The sequence below is a fragment of the Fringilla coelebs genome (assembly GCF_963513975.1).
Source record: "Fringilla coelebs genome assembly, chromosome: 3".
In the NCBI taxonomy this organism is placed as follows: Eukaryota; Metazoa; Chordata; class Aves; order Passeriformes; family Fringillidae; genus Fringilla; species Fringilla coelebs.
Window position 1 is genome coordinate 7,771,846 of NC_140030.1, and position 22,949 is coordinate 7,794,794.

A 22,949-nucleotide genomic window follows, 5' to 3' on the forward strand; every position below is an offset into this window, starting at 1 on the left:
AATATTTCCAGGGACCACGGACAAGAACACTCATCTTTCATAATTCTAAAATCATTTTCACCTATAATTAGACACAAAAGATATTTCTAACAAATAAGAAACTGAGTTGCATGCATGCATTGATGTAAACAAGTTATTCAGCCATCACTTAGGAATGAAGTTGCCCAACCTTCAATAAAAGGTACAGCAGGTTTGTTTTTAACAGCTGGGGCAGTGTGGTCAACCAAAATCATTTCTGTCTTACAGGGGCAACCTGTAGAGAACCTAAAAGCACAAGCACTTTGTTCTTGGACTGCAAAAAAAGATAACCACTTGAATTTTTCAAAGAATGACATCATCACTGTCCTGGAGCAGCAGGAGAACTGGTGGTTTGGAGAGGTACATGGAGGAAGGGGTTGGTTTCCAAAGTCCTATGTCAAGCTCTTACCTGGGAGTGAAACCAAGAAAGAGGAGTAAGTGTGACTTCTGTTGTTTTATTCATCAATTTGCAAAAAGAGGTGGTTTAGAGTGCAAAATTCTTGCAGTCCTTTAGTGTGCAGAACATAAATGCCATTCAGAATTTACACTGTGTCATTTTAGGCTTTTATTATTTCATTCTGGCAGGCCAAGTAATGTTGGGCTCACTGTGTAACTACAGACAGTCTTGCTAGGCTGAGTGCTGTGAAACATCAGCGGTGTTTGATTATTCATCAGGTGCCAGACTTTCTGTTCATTACTAAGTCTCCTCTCTTGCAGTGCAGTTGCATTCTGCCTCTAAAGGTGCCAATTTTTAAGTGACCCAAAACTAATTGTAAGCTCTGCACAGAGCAGTTATTTTCCTTCACTTGAAAAGATTATTATGCCATTTCTAGTGCTGCAGGGTGCCTGTTCAGGGTAAAGTCTGGTTACTGCTGGGATGGCTGCACCACTGTGTGTAAATTGTTCTGCTCATGTATTTTGCTAAAACTTCTTAGAAATTCTTTAGAATAAGAGAATTTAGTCAAAATCTTTAATTTATTTCTTTTGAATAACATAATTTGTGAATGTATCTCTTCCCTTTTATCACATTATATTTTTAAGTGGTGTGCTCTTGGGCACCATAAACATATTAAGTATCAGTAGTACTTGGCACTGTTTGATAATCAGGGAAGTCTTTGTAGTTTAATTCAGAGTCAGAAGCAGCTCTGATATAACCAAAGTGATCTTGGTCTCATGTGAATTGAGAGATTTGCTCTTGATCAGCCTCTTGGTAACACAAAGCTTTTTTTTTTCCCTTCTTTATGCAGACCAGAAGCTATTTATGCAGCTGTAAACAAAAGGCCTTATACCCAGAGTTACACAGCAGGAGAGGGTAAGAGAGCATGAAAAATGCCAACTAATGCCACAGTCTGGTTCTGCTTAGTGACTTGTGCATACAGTTCAGTTTGTGAGGAGTTTCTGAGCAGTACTTTTGAGTGCTTGTCCAAAACACACAGTGCAAATGTTCAGCTTTGATACAAAAGTTTTAAAACAGGAACTAAAATAGGAAGGTTGTAACTAATTCATGTTGAGCATAGGCCTAGGTTCTCTTATTAAGACTTCTGCTCGAGCATGAAAATATTTCTGAAAACCCATAAGCAGAGTTCTCTTCCTGCTGTTCTCTACTGTGTTAAGCTGTTCTGTAAAGACATGAGAAAAAAATTTCCATCTCCTGAATGTGAATCACTCTCTTACAGTCAGTAAGGAGCAGAGAAAACAAGTATTACTGGAGAAAAATTTCCAGCGTATCTCCACGCTTCCCTGATATATTTTAATTGCAGCTGTGTTTTTCATTACAAAGTTGTGTGCCTGTAAGTGTAAATGTGAGTTCAGTCAAGCAGGTGGACAGGTCAGTACACAGACTTGTGAAGGTGTGATCCCTGTTATGAACACGCTGTTATGATCCCTGTTGTGCACACACTGGAGAATGCTGATACCCTTGATCTGCACCTGGGGTTGCTCTGTGCCCCTCTGAAGCTGTGCTCTCCCCTTGTGCTCCCTGCACAGAGTACATTGCCCTGTATCCCTACTCGAGCTCCGAGCCCGGGGACCTGACGTTCATGGAAGGGGAGGAGATCCTGGTGACCCAGAAGGAAGGGGAGTGGTGGACCGGGAGCATCGACACCAGAACTGGAATCTTCCCCTCCAATTACGTCAGACCAAAGGACCCAGATGTGAGTTCAGAGTCTGAGAACTAACAATTCTCAATGTATCTTCTCTCCACTTTATTCTTACACAGGGATTTTGAGCAGAGGTTAATATGCTTGACAGAAAAGAAAATCCTTAGTAGCTTGAGAGCTAAATCAGAGCTGTAGCCAGTGTCACACTGCCTCTCTCTCTGTACAGGATGGTGTTCTGTTAAATATGGGTTTAAAGTCAAAATCTCCATGTGCTTTTAGTGTAAACTGTACTGGTTTTATTGCACATTAAAGGTGGTTGTTATTTTGTCTTTTTAGGCTTCTAGCTATGCTGGCAAAACTGGAACAATAAATAAGAAACCCGGTAAGTGTATGATAACCTTTAACATTTAAGGCTGTTTCTTAATTAACTCTGAGCATTTAGGTTCATAGCAGTGTTTTAATGGTGGCTGATGTTCTTAGCTGCAAGTTGTGTACCAGGATATTTCTGTAGATGCAGCTCTTACTGCAGTGAAGAAATAACAAATGCAATTACTTCTTTCTTTCCAGAAATCGCTCAGGTTACTACTGCCTATGCTGCATCAGGAACTGAACAGCTCAGTCTTGCTCCAGGACAGCTGATACTTATTCTGAAGAAAAATGCCAGTGGATGGTGGCAAGGAGAGTTGCAGGTAGTGATTCAAGGAGGAATAATTGTGACTTCATGAATGGCAAGGAGGTGTTTTCAGGTTTAATTCAAAAAAACAACTAAGCATAGAGTTATATAAAAGCTGGTCAGAAAGTTATCCTGTATAAACCAAAGGGGAAGAAAAGCTGTGTGGTGGATTTTTTTTTGTTTGTTAGATTGGTTGGTTGGCTTTTTTAAACCTTGGGTTGCTGGGGGTTTTATGGTTTTTTTTAGAGTCGATTTTCTTGGTCACATAAAATAGTGAAACTGTCGATTAACAGGCGGGAGGAGGAAGAGATGAGTTGACAGTTACTTAATTGGTTAGGATTTAATTGGTGAAACATTAAACTGTGAAGTTATTCTAATGAAAGAACAGGTGGGTTTGGAAGCTGGAGTTGGAAGTTTCTTTAATGCAAAAGTGCTGTTTCCACTTCTCTCCTTTCCCCACCTAGATTTAAGAAGAATGTCCTGTTAAAGTGCTCCTGACCTCATCAGAAACTCTGGATATGATGCATAGGTGGAATATTCATAGAATAAATTTTCAGCCCTACATTTGAGTTGTACTCTGAAATCTCACTTAAAAATCTTGGATGAACATACTAGGGTGCAGCTTTATCTGAATTGTATTGTTTTAGGCTTTAGTCAGATTTTTATCTTTTGAGATTCATTTTAGTAGGTGTTTAGAAGCCTGACTTGTCTTTTGTTGGGAAAAATCTGTGACATATATGTTGCAGTTTTTTCCAGTCTATGGACTATTCAGTTTTTCAGTTGTGTAATAACCATTATAAACATTTACAGGCAAGAGGGAAAAAGAGACAGAAGGGATGGTTCCCTGCCAGCCATGTGAAGCTGCTGGGTCCAAGCAGTGAAAGAACCACATCAGCTGCTCCCTCAGGTGAAAAAAGAGACTTTGTATTTCATTTAGAATTTTATGTAACTGTTTAAAATGTTCATGTATCTGTGAAGGTCAGGCATCCATCTTCTGGGCTTTTTAATTTTGATGATTGCTCTGAAGAGCCATACCCTTCTCTTTTGGAAACCCCATGTTTCCAAGTACTAGTAAAGATCTTAGAGCTAGCAAACATTGGCAAACCACATGGAATTACTTGCACTGCTCCTTACGAAGAGAGAGAGACTAAGCAAATTTTCAGGTTATTTCTAGGTTTTTCCATTTGAATGGTTGGGTACAAATGAGGTTATTTCACAGAAAATGAGCTTTTTTTGCTTCTGTGTGCTTAAATTATGCTGTTCTCTACAGCTATGAGTTGCTTATACAACAGTTTCCTGGGTTTTACTGGACAAAACTTCCCTGTGACTAAAGCAGCAACTCATGATTAGCTAATGCATGTTTCCTCCTCCTCTGCCACATTTTCCCCACAAGTGTCTGCAGTAAGATAATCAAACTCATTCGCTTTTCAGCCAGTAAAAGAGAGAAGGATACTTGATTACATTTTAAAGTGTTTGAAAGGCCAGTAGATGCAGTCCATTCATTCTAAAAGTTCACAGATATATAAAGTGGAAGTAAGAATTACTGGCTGACTCAGTTTTCAAGAAGTAAAAGAAAAGGGAAGGCAATTCTCTATCAAGATAAAATCATGTGGCATTTTTCTCATGCAGCAGTGCATGTGAGATGGTTGTTTCTTTCCTGTGGTTTTGTAAAACATGGAGAAAACAGTTTTAACACTGGTATAACTCCATTCTGCTCTTCTTTCCTTCCCAGTGTGTCAGGTGATAGCCATGTATGATTACACAGCCAACAATGAGGACGAGCTCAGTTTCTCCAAGGGGCAGCTGATTAATGTGCTGAACAAGGATGATGCTGACTGGTGGCAAGGAGAAATCAATGGTGTGACAGGTCTCTTCCCCTCAAACTATGTGAAGATGACCACAGACTCTGATCCGAGTCAGCAGTGTAAGCAACCTCTATTTTTGATTAATTTTGTTACTTCATTTCAAAGGTGCATTGCTGTTGTTCTTCTTTGTGTTTGGAATTTGGAGTTCCAGGCATCAGCTGAATTGATTAGTACTTCAAGTACTCTTTCTTGAAATACTTTATTGTAGTACTGGGTGCTTTAAACCCTTTTCCAGCTAACCTACAAACAACCAGCACATTACCAACCAGCCAGTGTAGGACAGCAAGAGTGCTGTAGGGTGAGCTAAAAATACTGGATTGGGTAGGAGTTCTCCTTCCAACAAGATGCTGATAATTAACATGGACTGGGAAGCAGTGCAGGCACACTGCAATTACAAGAACTCGCTCAAGTTTTGTAAAAAAAGGAAAAGTGCTGCAGTAATTTTAACACATATATCAGTTAAGTAAAAATATGAATAAAAGGATAGGAAAAAGATTTTGGCTTTAGCACATGGTCTGTTCTTGTTCTGGCTCCCAGCATTCCAGCTGTCATCCAGTCCTGAGAGACAAGTCAGGACATAGGCTGAAGTAAAAATTACCAGCAGCAGGCTGAGAACTGGATCCTACAACTGAGTCAACATCTTCTCTGCCTTTTTAGTACATAAACACAGTAAAGGTGTCCCCTACACACACCCTGGTTTTTGCCCCCTGTCCCCAGAGAAAATCCTCCTCCCAGAGAAATTTAGCACAATTTTTACTCTCTCAGCTTTTCATCCCGTGATTAAACCAACTTTTACATCAGCCCAGTGGGTTTGGGAACACACCATGATGCCAGAGTTGCTCCTTTGACACGACAGGCCTTGTCCCTTCACTTGCTGTTTTCCTCTAGACAATGTTTGGAGTTCTCTTGGAGTTCCCATCTGGAAATCTGGCTGATCCTCACTCTTGTTAGCCTATAGCTACTGTAGTCTGCACTTCAGATTTGATCACATAGTCATATTCTTACAGAAAAATTCACAAGCTCATAATGAAGGTACAGCTTGGGTTGGAAAGTTAAAATATTTTCTCTGGGTAACTTGCTATGGTTCCTGGGCAAAAGAGAGTGTGCCCCATTCTTGAGGTTTTCTTTTTAGCTAAATTATTTTTGACCTCATATTTTTGGTAACACATTGTTCTGGTTTTGGTTTTTTTTTTTTTTTGTGCTTCTGGCCAACGTGGTTGGGCTGTCAGAAACTTCTGGATTTAGACTGAACTTAACATTCTTTGATTAGACATAGCTAAATCATTTAAATGGTCCTTTGAAAACATAATAAAGTGCAAATCTCACTTTTGAAGAAACAGTATAGGCTATACCAGGTGGGCTATAAAATTAAGATTCTGGCTGAGTATTAAAACTTAGGAATTTTCAAAAATGATGGAGGTAACAGCTTGTCACACCAGGTGTATTGTTATTTCAAGTTACATTGTTGAATGTGACAAATGCAAGGTCATCGCATAAACCACTGATTTTCAGCAAAAGCCATGCTAAGACCAGGCTGTAATTGGAAACTTTCTGTATGATGAGTAAGTTTTTCTCATTGTTTGCTGGTACATCATTAAGTTTTCCCTCAGATTTCAGTGATGTGAAATAAGAGTATTTCCATTCACATCAAACTGCCTTTTGACAAAGGTTAATGATGTGCAGATGTGGACCAGGTCATCTGTACCTGGCCATAAAACTTTTCTCCAGTCACTACTCTCTGAAGCAGTTCTACAAAATCCACTTACTGGTGAATAAAGTGTATGTTGAATTTATTCTCATTTCTTAAAATTCTCTCAGGATTTCAAATAAGCTAAGTTCCCCGCTAGTTTTGTGCTGGGATTTGCCACTCTGTTCTGATATAGGCATTTGGAAACTTAAGGAGAAATCCTGCCTCAAGCCCAGAGCCTGCACAAACCCAGCATGGCTCAGTAGCTCTGTTCAAATACCATTTCCCAGATTTCAGCTGGGCTGCTGCTGCTGGTCAGTTGTGAGAGCAGTAAGCCACTGCTCTGTACCTCCTCTGTAACCAGAGGAATGTTTAAATGTGTCCTGAATGAACTTCCAAACTTCTTTGGGTTTCCTTGCAATATTTTTGGCTCTTGTTTAAACAGAGTAGAGAAACTATCACAAGTATCTTTGTGAAATCACTAAGGAATTGTCCCATAGAAATGTTGATGTGGCCCTCTACACAACAGCTTTGAGATATGAGAGAATATATTTTTAAAAATGCATTGTTGCATTTCAAGGAACTGCTGATGTGAGTATTATAATGCCTCTGTTGAATAATAGCAGTTTCCCCACTGTTTTTTCTAGAACAAATATGATGGTATCGTAAAGGGAGCAGGCAAATTTGGTTTGTTCAGATAGGTTTGTGGCCTTAGGAAAATTGTGGTTTTCTCCCAGATTTAAAGACTTTTGTACCTGGAGTCTTTTCTGGGAGTCATTAGTTGTAGCTGTAATGGCAAACTTCCCAAGCAAAGAAGGGTCAGTGAGATGTCCCTTCTCTTAAATTGCTGACATAGCTCTGTGAACAGAACAAGATCACTCTTCCTCTTGGTGTAGCTGCACATCCTGGCATAGGACCCTGCAGGGAAAGAAAAAGAAAAACAGAATTACTTCAGGGTGTTGTAGGTTTGTTTGTCTCTTAAACACGTGGTGATTGCAGAACACAGGACAGCTGAGTCGTGTTCCTGGTGACTCTGGTGCTGGTGGTTAGACTTGCTCCTGTTTTAATGACAGTTTTAATGGCCTTTTTTCTAATGTTTGCACAAAAGCCATCATAAATAATAAATATACTCAGCAGGTTTCAAAATAGGTTTAAAATAAAACTTTGAGTGTTTGCACAACCATGCAGGGTCAATCTTGTGTGTTGCCAGTACCTGTCTAGTGGCAGGTTCTGTTCCCATCCTTTCCAAAGTGTGTGTAAGGGGGTAGGCATGGTGCTCTTACCACTTCACAGTTCTTCCCAGTGGCCTGGTCTGGAGATAATTTTATTTTGGCCAGTCTTCATCTGCTTTGCACTTGGAAACTTGTTCTCTAATTATTTGTAGGCTTTTTCAATGAGGTACCTTTCCAAGTTTGTCATCCATGGAACCAGTGTGAACTGTGTGATTTTGTTTTCTTTAGTTGAGATTTTCTCCCCTCAGGTAAATCTCAACCATTAAATGTCAAGAGTCAGGTCTCTCCTGTGTTACCAGGATCTGACAAGGACACATCTACCAGGTTCTCTTCTCATTCCTCCCAAGAGATGTTTAAGGTGGGGTAGGCAGGAGAGAAGTGTAAGGAGGGAAGACAGCTGCTCCAGCTGTGTCTGCATACTTGGTTGCTAGATGTCTTCTGGTGTTAGAGATCAGTTCATCCCCCAGAGATGTTCTTGCTCAGGGCTGGACAGCTCAACCAGGTGGACACACCTGTGCTCCATGTGCAGAGGGGCTTCTGGTTCATCCTGAGGTGTCTCATCCCATGAGACTCTCAGAGCTGAATGTTGTGCCAGTTCTTTCTGCTCTAATCTATGGGTAGTGACTGTCTCCTGTTCACTCCTTCTGCTTTCCACAGCCCACACTGCTGCAGTTTCTCACACATCAGACTTACTCCTTCAGGTGCTCAGCCTGAGCTCTTAGTGGTTGTTTGTAGCAATATCTCTAGAGCTACCTCATTTTTGTCTTCCCCAAACCTCACTTGTAGATGTGACATGTTGGAGACATGAGGCAAGTCCTGCAACAAGGATCTGTATTTCCAGAAGTTGATTTCCATGCACAAAAGATCTTCAGTAATTCCTGTCCTCACTGTCAGGTGGATGAAGCTGACTCACTTTCAGGCCTCTTCATAGTGAAAAAACAACTTCTGAGCTGTGCTCATAGCTGGTGTGTTTCTGTGTCTGTATGGACAGCACATTTGGAAGTTCTCTAGTTCTTGCCAAGTAACTTCTCTTTGTGTGGAGTGACAGTTCATGGTAGCGGTGGCTTTGAGGTGTTGCCTGTTGCAGTTCCATATTGATATTTTAACATGTGAGGATTAATGATTTATTCTGATTTTACTCATCAGCTCCAGATTTTACCTCTTATAGCAAAGATCAAATATGAAATCAGTCCCTCACTTCATAGTGGCATAGTGACTTTGTATTTCTAAAACTATTTGGTGAATGTCAGCCAGGCCTGATAACACCTCCAGGTGCAATCCTGGGGTCCGGAATAGTCTCTGGATTGCCCACAAGGTGTGTCCCTCTTCAGACCATGTAGCCCTTGGATTCTGAGGGATGTGGTACCTCCTGTTCCATGGACACATAAGACTAGAGGCAAGGTTTTAATTTCTTTCAGGCTCAAACAGAATGGAACAGGTTAATTTGTATGTGCTGATAGGAATAAATTCCAACGAGATTTTTCTTTACAAGTTTACTTTTTATCTGATTTTCTAATGTCCCAGTAGAAGTTTCTCAAGAGAGATTCTGGTTTTGTTGAAATGTCAGGGAATTTTGCCATTGCCTTTAAAAAAACCCTTAGGGCTTGACCTTGTATTGAAGTCTACATGACAGAAGTTTTTCTTAGGAAGAAACTTTTTGTTCAAATGAATGAGCTGCAAGGATTTTCAGAGTCAGCCATGGCTGGTCATAAGTACTTAAATTTGTGTGTTTATAGATATGAAGCTGCAAGGGTGAAAGCTTGTGATGTCTGTTTTCAGAAAGTTGAATGTTCATCATTCCTTTCTGACCTTTTTGGTGTTGTTCTGTCTTTGTCCGTAGAATTCATATGTTTCACTCTTCAAATTTATGTTCATTTTATCCTTCTTTTTTTTTGTTTGTTTTTTTTTAGGACCCAATGTTGTCTTCCAGTGTGAAAGCACCTCAGAGACCCACTATCCAAGTTTGACTAGTGTGGAGGCAGGGTGGCCAGCCCTGCTCACGAGTCTGACACAATCCTTTTGCTTCGTTTGAACGTTAGATCCAACCAAGAAATTAGGTTTTCATGGGTTTTCTTCTAATCTGCAGTTTCAGTGGATTTGTAAAAGCAGAAAGGATAGTGGGTCTTTGTGTGGCTTTCACTGCTGTTCATTCTTGTTTCCTTTAGTATTTCCTTTGGGATTGATAATCGTAGTCATTAGCATGCATATCAAGTATTGTTTGCATGGTGGGATTGCAGACACACAAAGACCCACTATTTGCACAGTTTATCTGAGCTGTTTGGAATGGGCACTTGTGTTCTTTTAATGTTGTTATGTACATATTTTGCAGAATTAAAATGTTCATTGATTATTGTTCTAATGGACTTGATTTAATCTCTTACATACTGAGCTTTTAAAATTGGGGGCCTTCATGGCTCATCCAGATACAAACCCTACCTGTCTGCTGCTGATAGTCACTGTGATTACAAACATGCTACAGGATCTAAGGGTTAGATCTGGTGCACTCCATCCAGCCTTTTCACACCCTTTTTACAAGGGAAAAGAACTATTAGGTGTAGAGTGGAGGATATTTTAATGGTTTTTCTCCTTCACAGTAGTACTACGGCAGGAATTCAGGTTGTTTTGGCTCAACCCATTCTGTCCCTAAACAGCCTCCTTCCTCTAAATTCTGATCATTCATATTTGCTTTCAGTTTTGGCAAACGTGCTTAGTTGCTGCAATAAGTACTTGCACAGCCCCTGTGTGACCAGGCCCTTCCCCTGCCCCTTCTTTTCATTAAATAGTTGATGGTACTGAATTTGTTTGTCTCTGGCTGTGGTCTGCAGTGACATTTAAAGTACTGTCTGAAAGCTGCTGCTCTTCCTCCTGGTAAACAGAGCAGCAGCCTAATGCAGAGGTAACCTCACTGAAGAGGTGTTGCCAGGAGAGAGACACTAAGAGAACCTGGAGTGAGGGCAGAGCATTTGGGTTTAGGATGGAACTGTACTCCTCAGCCCACAGTCCTGGCCTGTTGGAAATGCAGTGCAGTATGAGCTGCCCTTGGCTTACTATAATGTTTGGAGGGAAGGAGGAATTTGTAACCTTGATTCCCCTTTAAATAAAAGGATTAATTTGATTCTAGACTACTTCTCTGATTAAATAGTTCTGTGCTCTTGTAACAACAAGAGAGATCTCTAGACACAGTATTTAATTTAGTTGGTTTTCTGAACTTGGTTATGAAACAGCAAAGGTCACTTATGCAATCAGAAATGTTTACAAAACAAACTGCTTGTTTACTATATAGACATATATATATATAGAGAGAGAGATGAATGTTGTGAAGGTACTATCAGGAAAAGGTTAATCCAATTGCAGAGATTTAAAAGCTTTTCTCCAAAATCAAATGTTATGTATTTATATCCTTGATCAAATAATGTATATGTGCCCTTTCGTTCAGAGATGTATCTTCTGTGCAATACGGACTATGCCATGTGCCTACAGAAAACTACAAATGGATTTTTATTCTGGATGTATTTTGTCTGAACCAGTATTTTGTTATAGAATGAAATCATGTTGTTGTAGGCAAATAATGTGCTAGATAATCCTTTGAGTATTTCAGATTACTTGATTTCCTTTTGAAACCACGTTTTAAGTGTTTCTACTAAAATACACTACTCACCCAGAATTGCCTTCTCTGAATTCTGTCTTGGAAATCCTGTTTAATACAGGCTGAAATGTGTTGTGCTGCACCAGTGGCATTGAGCAGTCATGTACTGTTAATCTAAGAATTGGGTGATCTTCTAAATTATGTAATTTCTAAAAGGCAAAAAGGCACTGTTCATCTGTGGGAATTGAGCCACACTGACAATCAATGTTCAGTCTGTTTTCCTTGAATGCCAGATTACTACTAATTGTCTTTGAAATATTAAAAACAACTTCCCATCCTCACTGAGGTATTTGAGGAATTTCCCAAAACAAAGTGGCATTCTACTAATTTTTAATTTTTTTTTAAAACGGATACAGTTGAAGATTTCAGTACTGTTGGCAAAGTTTCACACAGGTAGCCCTGTGTTGTTGTGTAGGTAGGAGCACTGATAATTATTGAAACCTCTGCCTCGAAGTCTGAACTGAAAAGTATTGAAGTGAAGCATTTTGTGCTTTCACAGCTATCTTTTCATGTTTCAGCATTACCTGAGTACGCTCTAAATTCTCTTAAGTGTAATAATAAATATAATAATAAAAAAATACACCTTAATAATGCTGATTGAGAGGGACATAGTCCCTGCCTTCAGTATTCATCTGTATTGCAAAAGTCTGCCTAGCACAGCTCCACCACAGTTGCCTGAGAGCTCTGCTCTCCTGCACAGTGGTGCAGAAAGAGTTGGATACACACATCAGATCATCCAAAGGAAAGACTATGCCAAGGATGTATTTATAGGAAGATTATTTAAAAATAATATTCTGTATCAATGAAGCAGTAGTGTGGCTATTGGAAGTTGCATTTAAATCAGACTTTACTTTTAAAAATTCTACTTTTTCTCTGGTTGAGTGCAATCCACCCCTTTGTTGATAAAAGACCATAGAGTTGAGTTCAGCTGGCCTCCCAGCCAGTCAAGTAAAATCACCCTTATCTGGGTGAGAAAGGTTGGCTGTGGAGCTAAGAGCAAGGTGGAAAACAGAGTCCTTTGTTGAACTCATTGTTCCCAGGCAAGAGCTGAGAGTCTAAATGTTGCTGAGAGCCACACAAGGTTAAAAAGTAAAACTGAAGCCAACATGGAACATAAAATACACTGTTTGCTGTTGCCTGCAGTGTGTTACTTGCTAAATGTTCTTTCCTGTGGGCCAGCAGAGAATGGGGTCCTGATGTCACAGGGGGTGAGAACCAAACAGTGCTGTAAATGCACAAGAACGGGTACCAAAATGCTATTTCTGTAACTGTCTGGTTTGCATAATAGACTAACTACAGAAGCCTGGTTTGACACAAGCTTAGTTCCTGATCCAGAGCTGGATCCATGCAGGAAGGCCTTGTGCCACCACTGGGACCAGAGGCAGGGCTGGGTGTGTGAGGAGCCCGTGGTGCTGAGGGCTGGGAGCACCCAAAGCTCTGTCTCCACATGGTTGATGGTGCAGTCAGGAGCAGAAGGCACAAAGCTCCATCAGAGAGTTGCACACTAATAACTGAAACTTCTCCCTCTGGTCACTGAACATTTCTGCCATCTCAGAGCTTTGTCAGATTGTATCCCTGTGTGATTCTCCTGGGCAGGGTTGGAACACCTGTAAATAAGTCTGCTGGTAGGAATGCCAACACTCCTTGGCCTGCAGCAGGAGCTGCTGCAGGGTTGTGCTTACTTCAGTGTAATGAACCCATAAAACTGCTGTGTTCTGGTGTGTGCTGCCTTAAAGCCCCTCCTTGTCCTTCCCAAGCTTGAGTGTCACGTGTGGGATGGTTGTTGAGACATGCAAATGCAGGCTGTGCTTAGCATGAGGCAATTGTTCACCTTTGGATTTGAACAAAGTTGTAAGATAACTATGCAAATGTATTTTATTAAAGGGACACATAAAAGGATCTAGTTTGTCTGTTGTGGTTTTTTGTCCATCTGGGGAGGAGTTTTTTCCCAGCTGAATAGCTTGGAATGAGCATTGTGTCAACTGTGATGAAGTGACTTGATTTTGCTTTTTACCTCTTGAAAATTGATTCATAAATTTCCTCTGTTGTACCACAGTATCCTGTGTTTACTGATTAGGGGAGATTGGCTAAAAGTTTTTATTATTTCTCCCATGGCCTGATGGAAACTGCCTTTTGCACAGTAGCAGATTTCTTGTGTTCATTCCTTTCATTGGATTCAGAGGCTGCTGGTGGCTCCAGGAGTGACAGGAGTGTGTTGGCCTTGTGTGTGGCTGCAGAGCTTGCACGTGGCTGTGCTGGTGTCCCCTGATGCCATCAGCTGCTCTCTGGCTGTACTGAAGGGACTGTGCTAATGCCAGCCCGTGGTCCTTAAGGGGACTCCTGGCCTTTCTATGGCAGGCTGGGAAAATGGAGGCAGGAAAAAGATCCCCAACCTTTACCTGCTTTTCCCAGCCATGTCAGCTGGCTTCAGAGTCAAACAAGCATTCAAAACAAATAAACAACCCCTTCAAAAAAATATCCAACTCTAAACAAACCAAGATATTTCCTTTAAAAAAGCAGCTTATACAGAATCATAGAATCATTAAGGTTGGAAAAGACCTTTAAAATCATCAAATCCAGTCATTAATGCAGCACCAATAAACCACATCCTAAAGTGCCATATCAATATGTTTTTTAATACTTCCAGGGATGATGGCTCCACCACGTCCCTGGGCAGCTTTATAACCCCTTCCATGAAGAAATTTTCCCTAATATCAAATCTAAACCTCTTCTCTATCCCTAAATAGACTTCATTGGTCACCCAAAGCTGTTAGTGCCTCTGGTGTAGCTACATCCTTCCAGATGAGTGCCTGAGCTCCTCTTGGAGGGTTGAGATGTCTTTTCAGAGCTGTCACTTTTAATGGCTGTTTTTTCCCTGTCCATTGAGTGGGAAGTCTGTTGGGAAAATAGTGCTATATGTTATTCATCTGTCTTTCACTGGAGGATTTCCCTTCTTCAAAAATGTTCTGTCTTCCCCTTGAGTGGGTTCAATCCCAAAAAATCAGTGATTGGGAAGGTCTTCTGCCCCAGCCCCCCATGTTTTTCAGGGCTTTGAATCTCCTGCAGAAGAGAGCATCTTTTCACTGTGAAAGTCAGTAGTTTTTCATGCAGGGGTAGTTACGTTAGTAGGAAAAAACGCTCCTTGTTCAGGTATATTTGGAAAGTATAATTTTAAACACAACTTCAGAGACTGGGATTTCCTGTTTATAAACTCTCCAGGTTGTTTTACCCAGGCAGCTGCTTCCTCAGCTCAGAGAGCAGGATTTAGCCCAGAGGGCACCACAGTCAGGGTAGGCATCTCTCTGTTGCTGTGCCCTGAGTTTCCAAGGTTCCAGACACCCCCTGCTTGCTCTGGTGAGTGTTCTGGAGAGGGAGCTGGGCTGAAAGCCTGGCACTGCCTGCTCTTGGTGGGAGAGGCAGGCTGGCTTCCTCTCCAGGGAGCAGGTATCCCTCTTGGTCAGCAGAGCAGGTGAGGAGCTGCAATTCCTTGCTGCAGACACTCACAGAAATCCCACTGCTCTTCCTGAGCTGCCTTGGGAGCCTGGGATGAAGCTTCACCAGAGGGAAGCCAAGCCAAGAGCTTTCTGCTGCCAAACAAGGCAGTTTTGCTGCTTCTATGCACATTCCTGGCTGTTAAACCAGCAGAAAACTGCTCTCTTTTACTCCCCTTGGGATTTGTTTGCTGCCAGCATATGAGCAGGGAGTCAGAAAAGTGTCAGAATTGATGCAAGAAAAGGAGGGAACAGCAATGTGGGAGAGGGTAGAGATGTAGCTCCACCCTGTCAACATCAGTGAGCCCATGGGTTGCTGTGGCCACTTAGGAATAACATTGGCAAATGCACTTCCTAGGCTGGTTTATTCTCCTTTTATTTTTTGTTTTTCCCTTCAGACTCAAATGCCTGAATTCACTTCTAAAATAAAATGTGGGGCTTGCATAATGTATTTTTATGCCAGTATCATCAGACGTATCAAAATTAGGAGTGTTTTCACTAGTAAACACTAGTGTTTAAATAAAATAATATAAAATTCTAAATTTAAAGTTGCATTCATCCCAGAAACTGACAGTCCAAACACAAGGTTAGCACAGGAGCCAGTTAATCTAACTGAGTTTTTGCATCTGATAACAAATTTATAAACCAAATCTATTTTAAAGCATAAAAAGGGCTCATTTCTCTCCCAGGCTTGGCCCCAACTATCAGTGGTCAGCATGAGACAGACCCAAATCCCAGCAGGTGGGTTGTTCCAGCAGCTGGGACAAGCCAACAGGAGCTTCAGTCCATCCCTGCTTCTGTCACAGGAGTGCACCTTGCAGTAGGAAAGGGAGCCACTGGCCAAAGCTGAGACTTCCAAATCTGGACAATTAATGCCTGGTTACTGTGCAAGCCCTTGGATTGTCCTGAAATTTCATGTCTTAGTAACCAGGTGGGTTTAACCTCAGTCCTGTACAGACTGAAGAGTGACACAAGAATCCAGAAGTAGCACATTGGCCACAGACTGCCTCAATGAACTAGGACATCAAACTTTGCAGGAATCGCTTTTATCTGTAACTTCCCTCCTTTTTCTCGTCTAATTTTGGCCTAGTTGTAGCTTTGGGGATAACGAAGGCCAGAAGGAGTATTCTGTGTGATCAAAAGAGCTGCAATCCCTCATTTCTTCTTAAAAACTGATGTTCTTTCAAACCTTGTCAGAAAGCTTAAGATCTGTGATCCTCCTTAGGGTGCAAAACAGAACTGAAAAGTCCTGGGTTTCAATCTAGCTCTTGTCTTTGCTGCTGTTTTACTTCTTTGTGTTGTTCAAAGGGTTTCCTTGTTATGGTGAACTAAAATTTCACTTGGCAAGAGTTCTCTTCTGCTGACATTTGCTCTTTCAGAGCACCTTGATGCTGCTGTAGCTGGAACCTCAGGAGCCCGTGAGGTTCCCATTAGGCCACTATCACATCAAGTCCAGCCTAATGTTTAGTGTTTCTTTCCCTCAAGTTTATTACTAACTCACCTTCCCATGAGCAGATCTATACCTTGGCAGTGAATAGTCATATCCTTGTGTGCCAGGAGTATCAGGGTGACAAGGGAGACACAGCCCTTCCTGTTGTAGGTCATTGTGCCTTTCACAACTCCTGTGAACCTTCATGTTCCTCTAGAACTGCTGGATCAAAGTGAGTCCCTGCGATGTCCTTTCTGCTGTCCTGCCAAGCCCAGAGTTCACCTGGTATTGCAGTCTGATGCCATCACACCCAGGGATAGATGGATGTTCTCAAACACTGTAATTGTTCCTTCTTTTTCCTTTTCCCCACCCTGCTGCTTTGCAACATTCTGCTGTGATGGCTGACAGAGAGATCAGATTGACTTTCTGTGCTCTCCTTTACCCAGCTAAACACATTCACCACTCTGGTTTTACCAGTTTTTGGTTTGGTTTTGGTTCAAAGTTTGAACACTGTTGTCTTGTTTACTAACATCCAGTAGAGATAGAGTCGTGTGAAGCTGCAGGGTTTGCATGTTCTGACAGAAACTTGGGGTTTGTGACATTGACTGTCAGTGTGTTCCTGTGCATGATTTTGATTCTTCATCCTTGATGCATGAAAATAATTCAATATATTTCCAGCTCATTTGGGAAAAAAAAAAAAAAAAAAAGGTGTGCAGTTACACAGCTACAATGTTGTGTTACAGCTTTACAAATTTGTAGTGGTGGTTTGTATCATCAGTTAATAACTAAGGCAGAGAACTTCAGCAATGGGATGGGGATTAAAAGTGCAATGTCTTAAGTCAGGACCAGCCACATTTTCTATGACTTCATCTTACAGAAGACAATTTAGAATCATAGAATCATTAAGGTTGGAAAAGACCTTTAAGATCATAAAGTCCAAAAAGACATTGCTCAAGGTAAAGAGAAAATCACAGTTTCAAATCAGTGTGGCAGAAGAGATGAGAAAAGTCATGAGACAAATGGAGTGGCAAGAAGTCAGGAACTCTTATTCTGCATCACAATACAAGGGTGTCCAAAGAAATAAAAAGGTGATAGACTGAAAAGTGACAAAAAGAAGGGAGGGGGTCGATTGCTACATCACTTGATTTTTAAACCCACTGCTGCAGCAGAGAGGGTTTATCAGTGCCTGTATAGTCTGAGCCATAGACGGCTGAATGCTGCTGCAATTTTGTTAATTTATCAGATTTAATGCCTTGAGTGGGATCTGAACTCCTGACTTACTTCCTGCAGGGTGTGCTGATCTCCAGAGCCTTGACACCATGCAGCCCATGGAAAGGAAAAGGCAGGGCTACATTCACGAGCTCATTCAGACAGAAGAAAGGTACATGGACGACCTGCAGCTCGTAGTGGAGGTGAGATGTCTTGGATGTGAAAGTGCATTTGGAAAAAGAGCACCTCTATACTGAGTAATAACAATAAAGAGATTCTTGTGAATTGGAGATGATGGAGGAAGAAAGGTGTGTGGGCACCTCCCTTTCCAGTGAATGATATGTGATTGCTCACCAGGCAAAGGCACCACTTTGTGAAACCCATCAGCTTACAAAGACCTTCCTGGTTTCCAAATCCTGTTCTTGGGTGTTCTGGCTCAGTAAAATGATGATGGGCTGGGGCCAGGTGTCGAGCAGAGCTGCACAGAGCTGTAGAAGCACCATAAAAGCTTTTCATGGGCCTTCCCCCCAGTCTTATTTTTGGAAGCAAGACCACCTCCCTCAGCAGGACAGGGACAGGCCAGCATTAAATGCTCTTGGGAGTCCAACTTGACCTCTCTGTACAGAACAAGGGTGTGGTAAAGTGTGGCAGATGTTAAATAGTTGAGTCACAAGGGTCTTCTTCTCCCCAGAGATGAGGTGCTGAGGGCTCCTGAGAGCAACTGTGGTTCTGCACACAGGGTGACCCTGAGTGCTGTGGGTCAGGGGAGAGGAGCAGTGCCTGAGTGTAATTTGTGCAGTGACTGACCCTGAAATCACAGGAATGCTCTTCTGCTGAGCTGCCAACCTGCAGGTCTCAGTGCTTGTCCTCACTTTGCAAGTGCTGGTGCCAGTGTCAGAATGGGGTCACACACTCAGGGGAAACAGCTGTCACAAGTGCTAGTAAGAAATTGCTGTTAACTGCTGAGAAATTAGATACTGAGCATTCAAAAAAAGTCACAGCTGGCCTAAGCAAGAGGCTGAGCTGTTTCTGCTCTCTGAAGAATTGCTCATTTTTTGGCTGCAGGTTTTCCAGAAACCAATGGCTGATTCAGGCTGTCTCACAGAAGGAGAAATGGGGCTGATCTTTGTTAACTGGAAGGAACTCATCATGTCAAATACAAAGTTACTGAAGTGAGTACTTGCCTGCAGTCTTATATTTTCCTTTTCATTATTCTGTCATTCTTTCCTCAGGAAGTTTCCTGGGTTTACAGTCAATATTCTGTCCTTGCTGATTATTTCCTGTGGATGCTTGCATTCAGAACAGCTGTGAATGCAGTCAGACTGCTTCAAAAGGAGCTATAATAAGAGAGAGGGAGAAATCAACAGCAAGAACAGATGTACATTTGCTGTAATATCTTAGAAACAAGCCCTACACAAAAGTAGGGAGCTTTTCTTCCCAGTTTTCTGCAAAGCAACCTTTTATTCTCTAAAAACAATCTTCAGAAAAATACAGTGGCTAGTAATTCACTGAATATGATGCTGGTTGAATGTAGAGATTGATGCTCATTGTCTCAAAAACCTCAAAGGAGAGTCCCAGTCCCCTAGACCCCATCAGGGAGATTGTTCAGTTCAGTGTGTTGTGTCAGGATGACTTTCTGGGGTTTCAGGCAGGACCCCGTCACCTCCTGGAAGTGCCTGTGCTGTGTAAGGAAATTCACCTGCCAGGTTGGTGACCTTTCAGAGGTGGATCTGTAAGGTTGTGACTTGGCAGCAAAGTTGGATGTTGATCTCCTTCCTGTCCGCAGAGCCTTGCGGGTGCGTAAGAAAACGGGAGGCGAGAAGATGCCGGTGCAGATGATCGGGGACATCCTGGCAGCAGAGCTGTCCCACATGCAGGCCTACATCCGCTTCTGCAGCTGCCAGCTCAACGGAGCGGCCCTGCTGCAGCAGAAAACCGACGAAGATGCTGATTTCAAAGACTACTTAAAGGTATCTGATTCAGTGGCTTTTGTGCCCTCTCCTTTCCTCAGTGCCTGGAGCCCGTCTAACCAGCATCGACCACATCAAAATAACCCACAAGAGTAAAATCCTGCAAAATAGCTAAGAGGCTTCCAAGGTGTATTTACATGGTGACCATGGCTAACACTGTGTGTGCTTTTTATTTATAACACTGTCTTTCTCTCTAGCTAATTTACTTAGGCCATAAAAGGAAAATTGCCAGAACAGTTGACATCAGGCGTTTGTTTCTTTCATTGCGTTGTTCTTTTTCAACCTGAGTGGAGCCTGTGGTGTGAAAATAAAAGCTGGTACAGTTTTGAATGTAAGGATTCTGCATGAGCAATGACCCTGTGATTTATGCTGGCAAAGCATCTGGGTGCAATGACACTGCCAGCTTTCCTGTTTGTTCTAGATAAAAGTAGTGTCTGCTTACTGAAAAAATCCAAGATCTCTTGGAATGCCTGGAAAAATTAATCTGATCAGAGAATTATCAGTATTCAGTGCCAGTGATGCAACTGTTTTCTGATGACTAATGCAGTGTCTCTGCTAAATCTCTGGGTTGCACCACAGAAACTTGCCCTGGACCCTCGCTGCAAAGGAATGCCCCTCTCCAGCTTCCTCCTGAAACCCATGCAAAGGATAACGCGCTACCCCCTGCTCATAAAGAGTGTGAGTACCCCAAGCGAGGTTTTGTAGGTGAACGCTTTGAGTTCGATCGCCATGGCAAAAGCCAACATAAAGGCTTATCCCTTTATGGGGATTTCTCTGACAGGCTTACCTCTGTTTTTATCTTGCTTTCTCCCCTCTTTGATCCACACCAGATTCTAGAGAACACTGCAGAGAACCACCCGGATCACAGTAACCTCCGGCTGGCCCTGGAGCGTGCGGAGGAGCTGTGCTCCCAGGTGAACGAGGGTGTGCGTGAGAAGGAGAACTCGGACAGGCTGGAATGGATCCAGGCCCACGTCCAGTGTGAAGGCCTTGCTGAGGTACCTGCACCGATGCTCTGCAGGGCTGGGGCTTTTCAGAATCATTTCAACAAGGCTGGGGAGGGAATGGGAGTCCTTGCTGACATCCCTTATTGGAATATGATCCACTGCTGAGCTCCAGGCAGGGGAGGTTTTATTGAATTCTCCTCACAGCCATAATGTGATTGAACCGTTGTTTTTGTATGGCTGAAGTGGCAGAGAAATATTGATTTATCAGCTTAAAAACTGGTGCCATTTAGACCATTAAACAGACAGAAATAACTCTTCTCTCTGAACTCCTAATCATGCTGCCACTGGGCTAAGTCAAGTGTTACTATGGAGGATTTCACTTAGAGTGTGTTTCCCAGGGTTTTCCTTCAAGCAGGCAGGGAACAGCAGCCCTCAGTGCCAGATCCTCAAGGATATGTAGTGTTCAGGCTCAGCCTTCAGGACCAGCCTTCAAACTGAGGTGTGTGTGACAGTTCTCAACTGCATAAGGAACCAGGGCTTGACAGACCCAGAAGGTCTGTCCTGTTCCATCACCTAATCACCGGTAAGAGGTGACCTGACTGCAGCCTGTGCAGCCTCTTCTTAAACACAGCTTCTGGACAACACAGAAGGGGCCATGCAGTAAATGCCTCCATCTGGTCATCTCTTTGTGTGTTTTTGGTAAAGCTTAAATCTCCTCTGAGGTGGGAATTGTGCTGTGGCCATGGCTGATCACAGAACAGTTCCCTTCTCTTCATTTAGAATGGAATTCATTAAAGAAAAGAGAAGAGCATTTTCAGCAGCTTGGTCAATCTCCACAGTGAAGAGGAGCAGGAGCTGATGTCTGCACAGACTTGCTGCTGATAATGGGTTTTGTCTCTTCCCAGCAACCCGTGTTCAACTCCCTCACAAACTGCTTGGGACCACGGAAGCTCCTGCATAGTGGGAAGCTGTACAAGGCCAAAAGCAGCAAGGAGCTGTATGGATTCCTTTTCAATGACTTCCTGCTGCTCACCTACATGGTTAAACAGTTTGTGTCTTCCGGATCCGATAAACTGTTCAGCCCTAAATCCAACTCCCAGTTCAAAATGTACAAAATGGTGAGTGAGTCAAGGTGCTCCAAGTGTTGGTACAGTGGGTCCTGGCTTCTGATGAGGAATGATGCTCTCCCACTGGGATTAGCTGTGTGGCCTCTTCTGCTGTCACATGGGCACATTCTGGCAAACAACTTGCACAACTTGTTGGCTTAGCATCTGGAAAAGGACAGACTTCTGCATCTTGGTTTAACTAACACTTCCATCCACTCTGGGGGGAAGGGGCAGAAGTGGCATCACGCCTGAACAGCTGAGTGGGATGTTCAGAAGCGGGAGCCTTGACTTCAGTTTGCTCAGGTTCCTGCATCCACAGGAAAATTCCTGTCCTTCAGAAAACAGTAGAAGATGCAAAATTTTAGTCACTGTGCCAACACAGTATGTGTTCTCAAGATTCTGAAACTGAAGACATAAGCGTATCAGGGCTGCTTTCCCACAGAGAACCTGAGAGATTCCTGGATTTCCAAGCTCCACACTGCAGCTCTGCTTGCACACTCCTTCTCCTCACAAAGCTCTTTGCCTAGGAAAGCAGAATGGGGTGAATTGCCAGAGAAATTTTTCTCTCAGCCCTTTCTTGCATCCTTTACATGGTGATCTCATTGTTTTTCCTGTGTCCTAAGACTTTCATTTTCCCCACAGTAAAACAGTATATTTAAACATGCATATAGAGTTTCTGCCCATTGTCACAGGCTGATGCTGCCACAGTGACATTTGCTTTTCTTTCAGCCGGTTTTCCTTAATGAAGTCCTTGTAAAGCTACCCACAGACCCTTCAAGTGATGAGCCAGTTTTTCACATATCACACATTGACAGAGTTTACACACTTAAAACTGACAACATTAATGAGCGGTGAGTAGTGAAAATGCAAATCTGAGTTTAAACTTGTTCATTGATGCTGCAGGCTGTGTTTCCAGTGAGCTGACACAGGGACTCTCAGCTCAGGAACAGAGCTGTCTCTTGGTCAGGAAATAAACTCACTTGACTCTCATTTGAATAAGAAGTTTTCTCTGATTTTGTTCTGCTTCTGCAGCAGCTCTTGCAGTGGCATCCAGCCACATCTGCTGCTCCTTGATGTTTCAGTTGTATCGAAGAACAGTTTAGGGCTCCAAAATCCAGCATCCCATCGGGCTCTTCCCCAGTCCTGAGCAGTCTTTAATGTAACCCAGCAGTTTTTAATAAAACAGCAGCTCCATGTCCATTTATTGAAGCTGATTTGGAATAAGGTTAAGTCCAAAAACTCCATCATCTTAGTCCATGAACTGATTCGATTTGTGATGCCTCTAGAATTTAGGGAGGGGAGAATGGGGAAAGAGAGTGGGGCAGAGTAACTGAAGATTTTGCTGCCTGTGGGATAACCCTGACTGTAAGGATTGCTTTCTGCAGGACTGCCTGGGTGCAGAAAATCAAAGCGGCATCAGAGCAATACATTGAAACGGAGAAGAGGAAACGTGAAAAGGCTTATCAAGGTACCCACCGAGTTCTGCATTTCCCTCTGTCCACCTGGATACAGGGGCAGGCCATTTCCTGGAGGATGCCAGTGTCTCCTTCAGATCTATTGCCAGTTCTTACAGTTCC

General features: G+C 42.5%; 1 protein-coding gene across 6 annotated transcripts in view; it reads left to right on the plus strand.

Moving 5' to 3' along the window:
- Nucleotides 1-22,949, plus strand: part of ITSN2 (intersectin 2) — an 80,276-nt gene that overhangs the window by 54,212 nt on the left and 3,115 nt on the right. For 3 of the 6 annotated variants that reach the window (XM_084203065.1, XM_084203067.1, XM_084203066.1), the window contains 15 exons: nucleotides 247-452; nucleotides 1,266-1,330; nucleotides 2,005-2,171; nucleotides 2,454-2,499; nucleotides 2,685-2,806; nucleotides 3,601-3,697; nucleotides 4,523-4,714; nucleotides 17,431-17,552; nucleotides 18,415-18,521; nucleotides 19,136-19,319; nucleotides 19,899-19,997; nucleotides 20,150-20,317; nucleotides 21,172-21,384; nucleotides 22,102-22,223; nucleotides 22,758-22,840. In XM_084203065.1, coding sequence (XP_084059191.1) covers nucleotides 247-452; nucleotides 1,266-1,330; nucleotides 2,005-2,171; nucleotides 2,454-2,499; nucleotides 2,685-2,806; nucleotides 3,601-3,697; nucleotides 4,523-4,714; nucleotides 17,431-17,552; nucleotides 18,415-18,521; nucleotides 19,136-19,319; nucleotides 19,899-19,997; nucleotides 20,150-20,317; nucleotides 21,172-21,384; nucleotides 22,102-22,223; nucleotides 22,758-22,840 — 1,993 coding nt within the window. Of the gene's footprint in view, nucleotides 1-246; nucleotides 453-1,265; nucleotides 1,331-2,004; nucleotides 2,172-2,453; nucleotides 2,500-2,684; nucleotides 2,807-3,600; nucleotides 3,698-4,522; nucleotides 4,715-9,484; nucleotides 13,106-16,357; nucleotides 16,455-17,430; nucleotides 17,553-18,414; nucleotides 18,522-19,135; nucleotides 19,320-19,898; nucleotides 19,998-20,149; nucleotides 20,318-21,171; nucleotides 21,385-22,101; nucleotides 22,224-22,757; nucleotides 22,841-22,949 lie in introns of those variants that run through there. The other 3 variants (XR_014616048.1, XM_084203069.1, XM_084203068.1) reach the window with 3 other exon arrangements.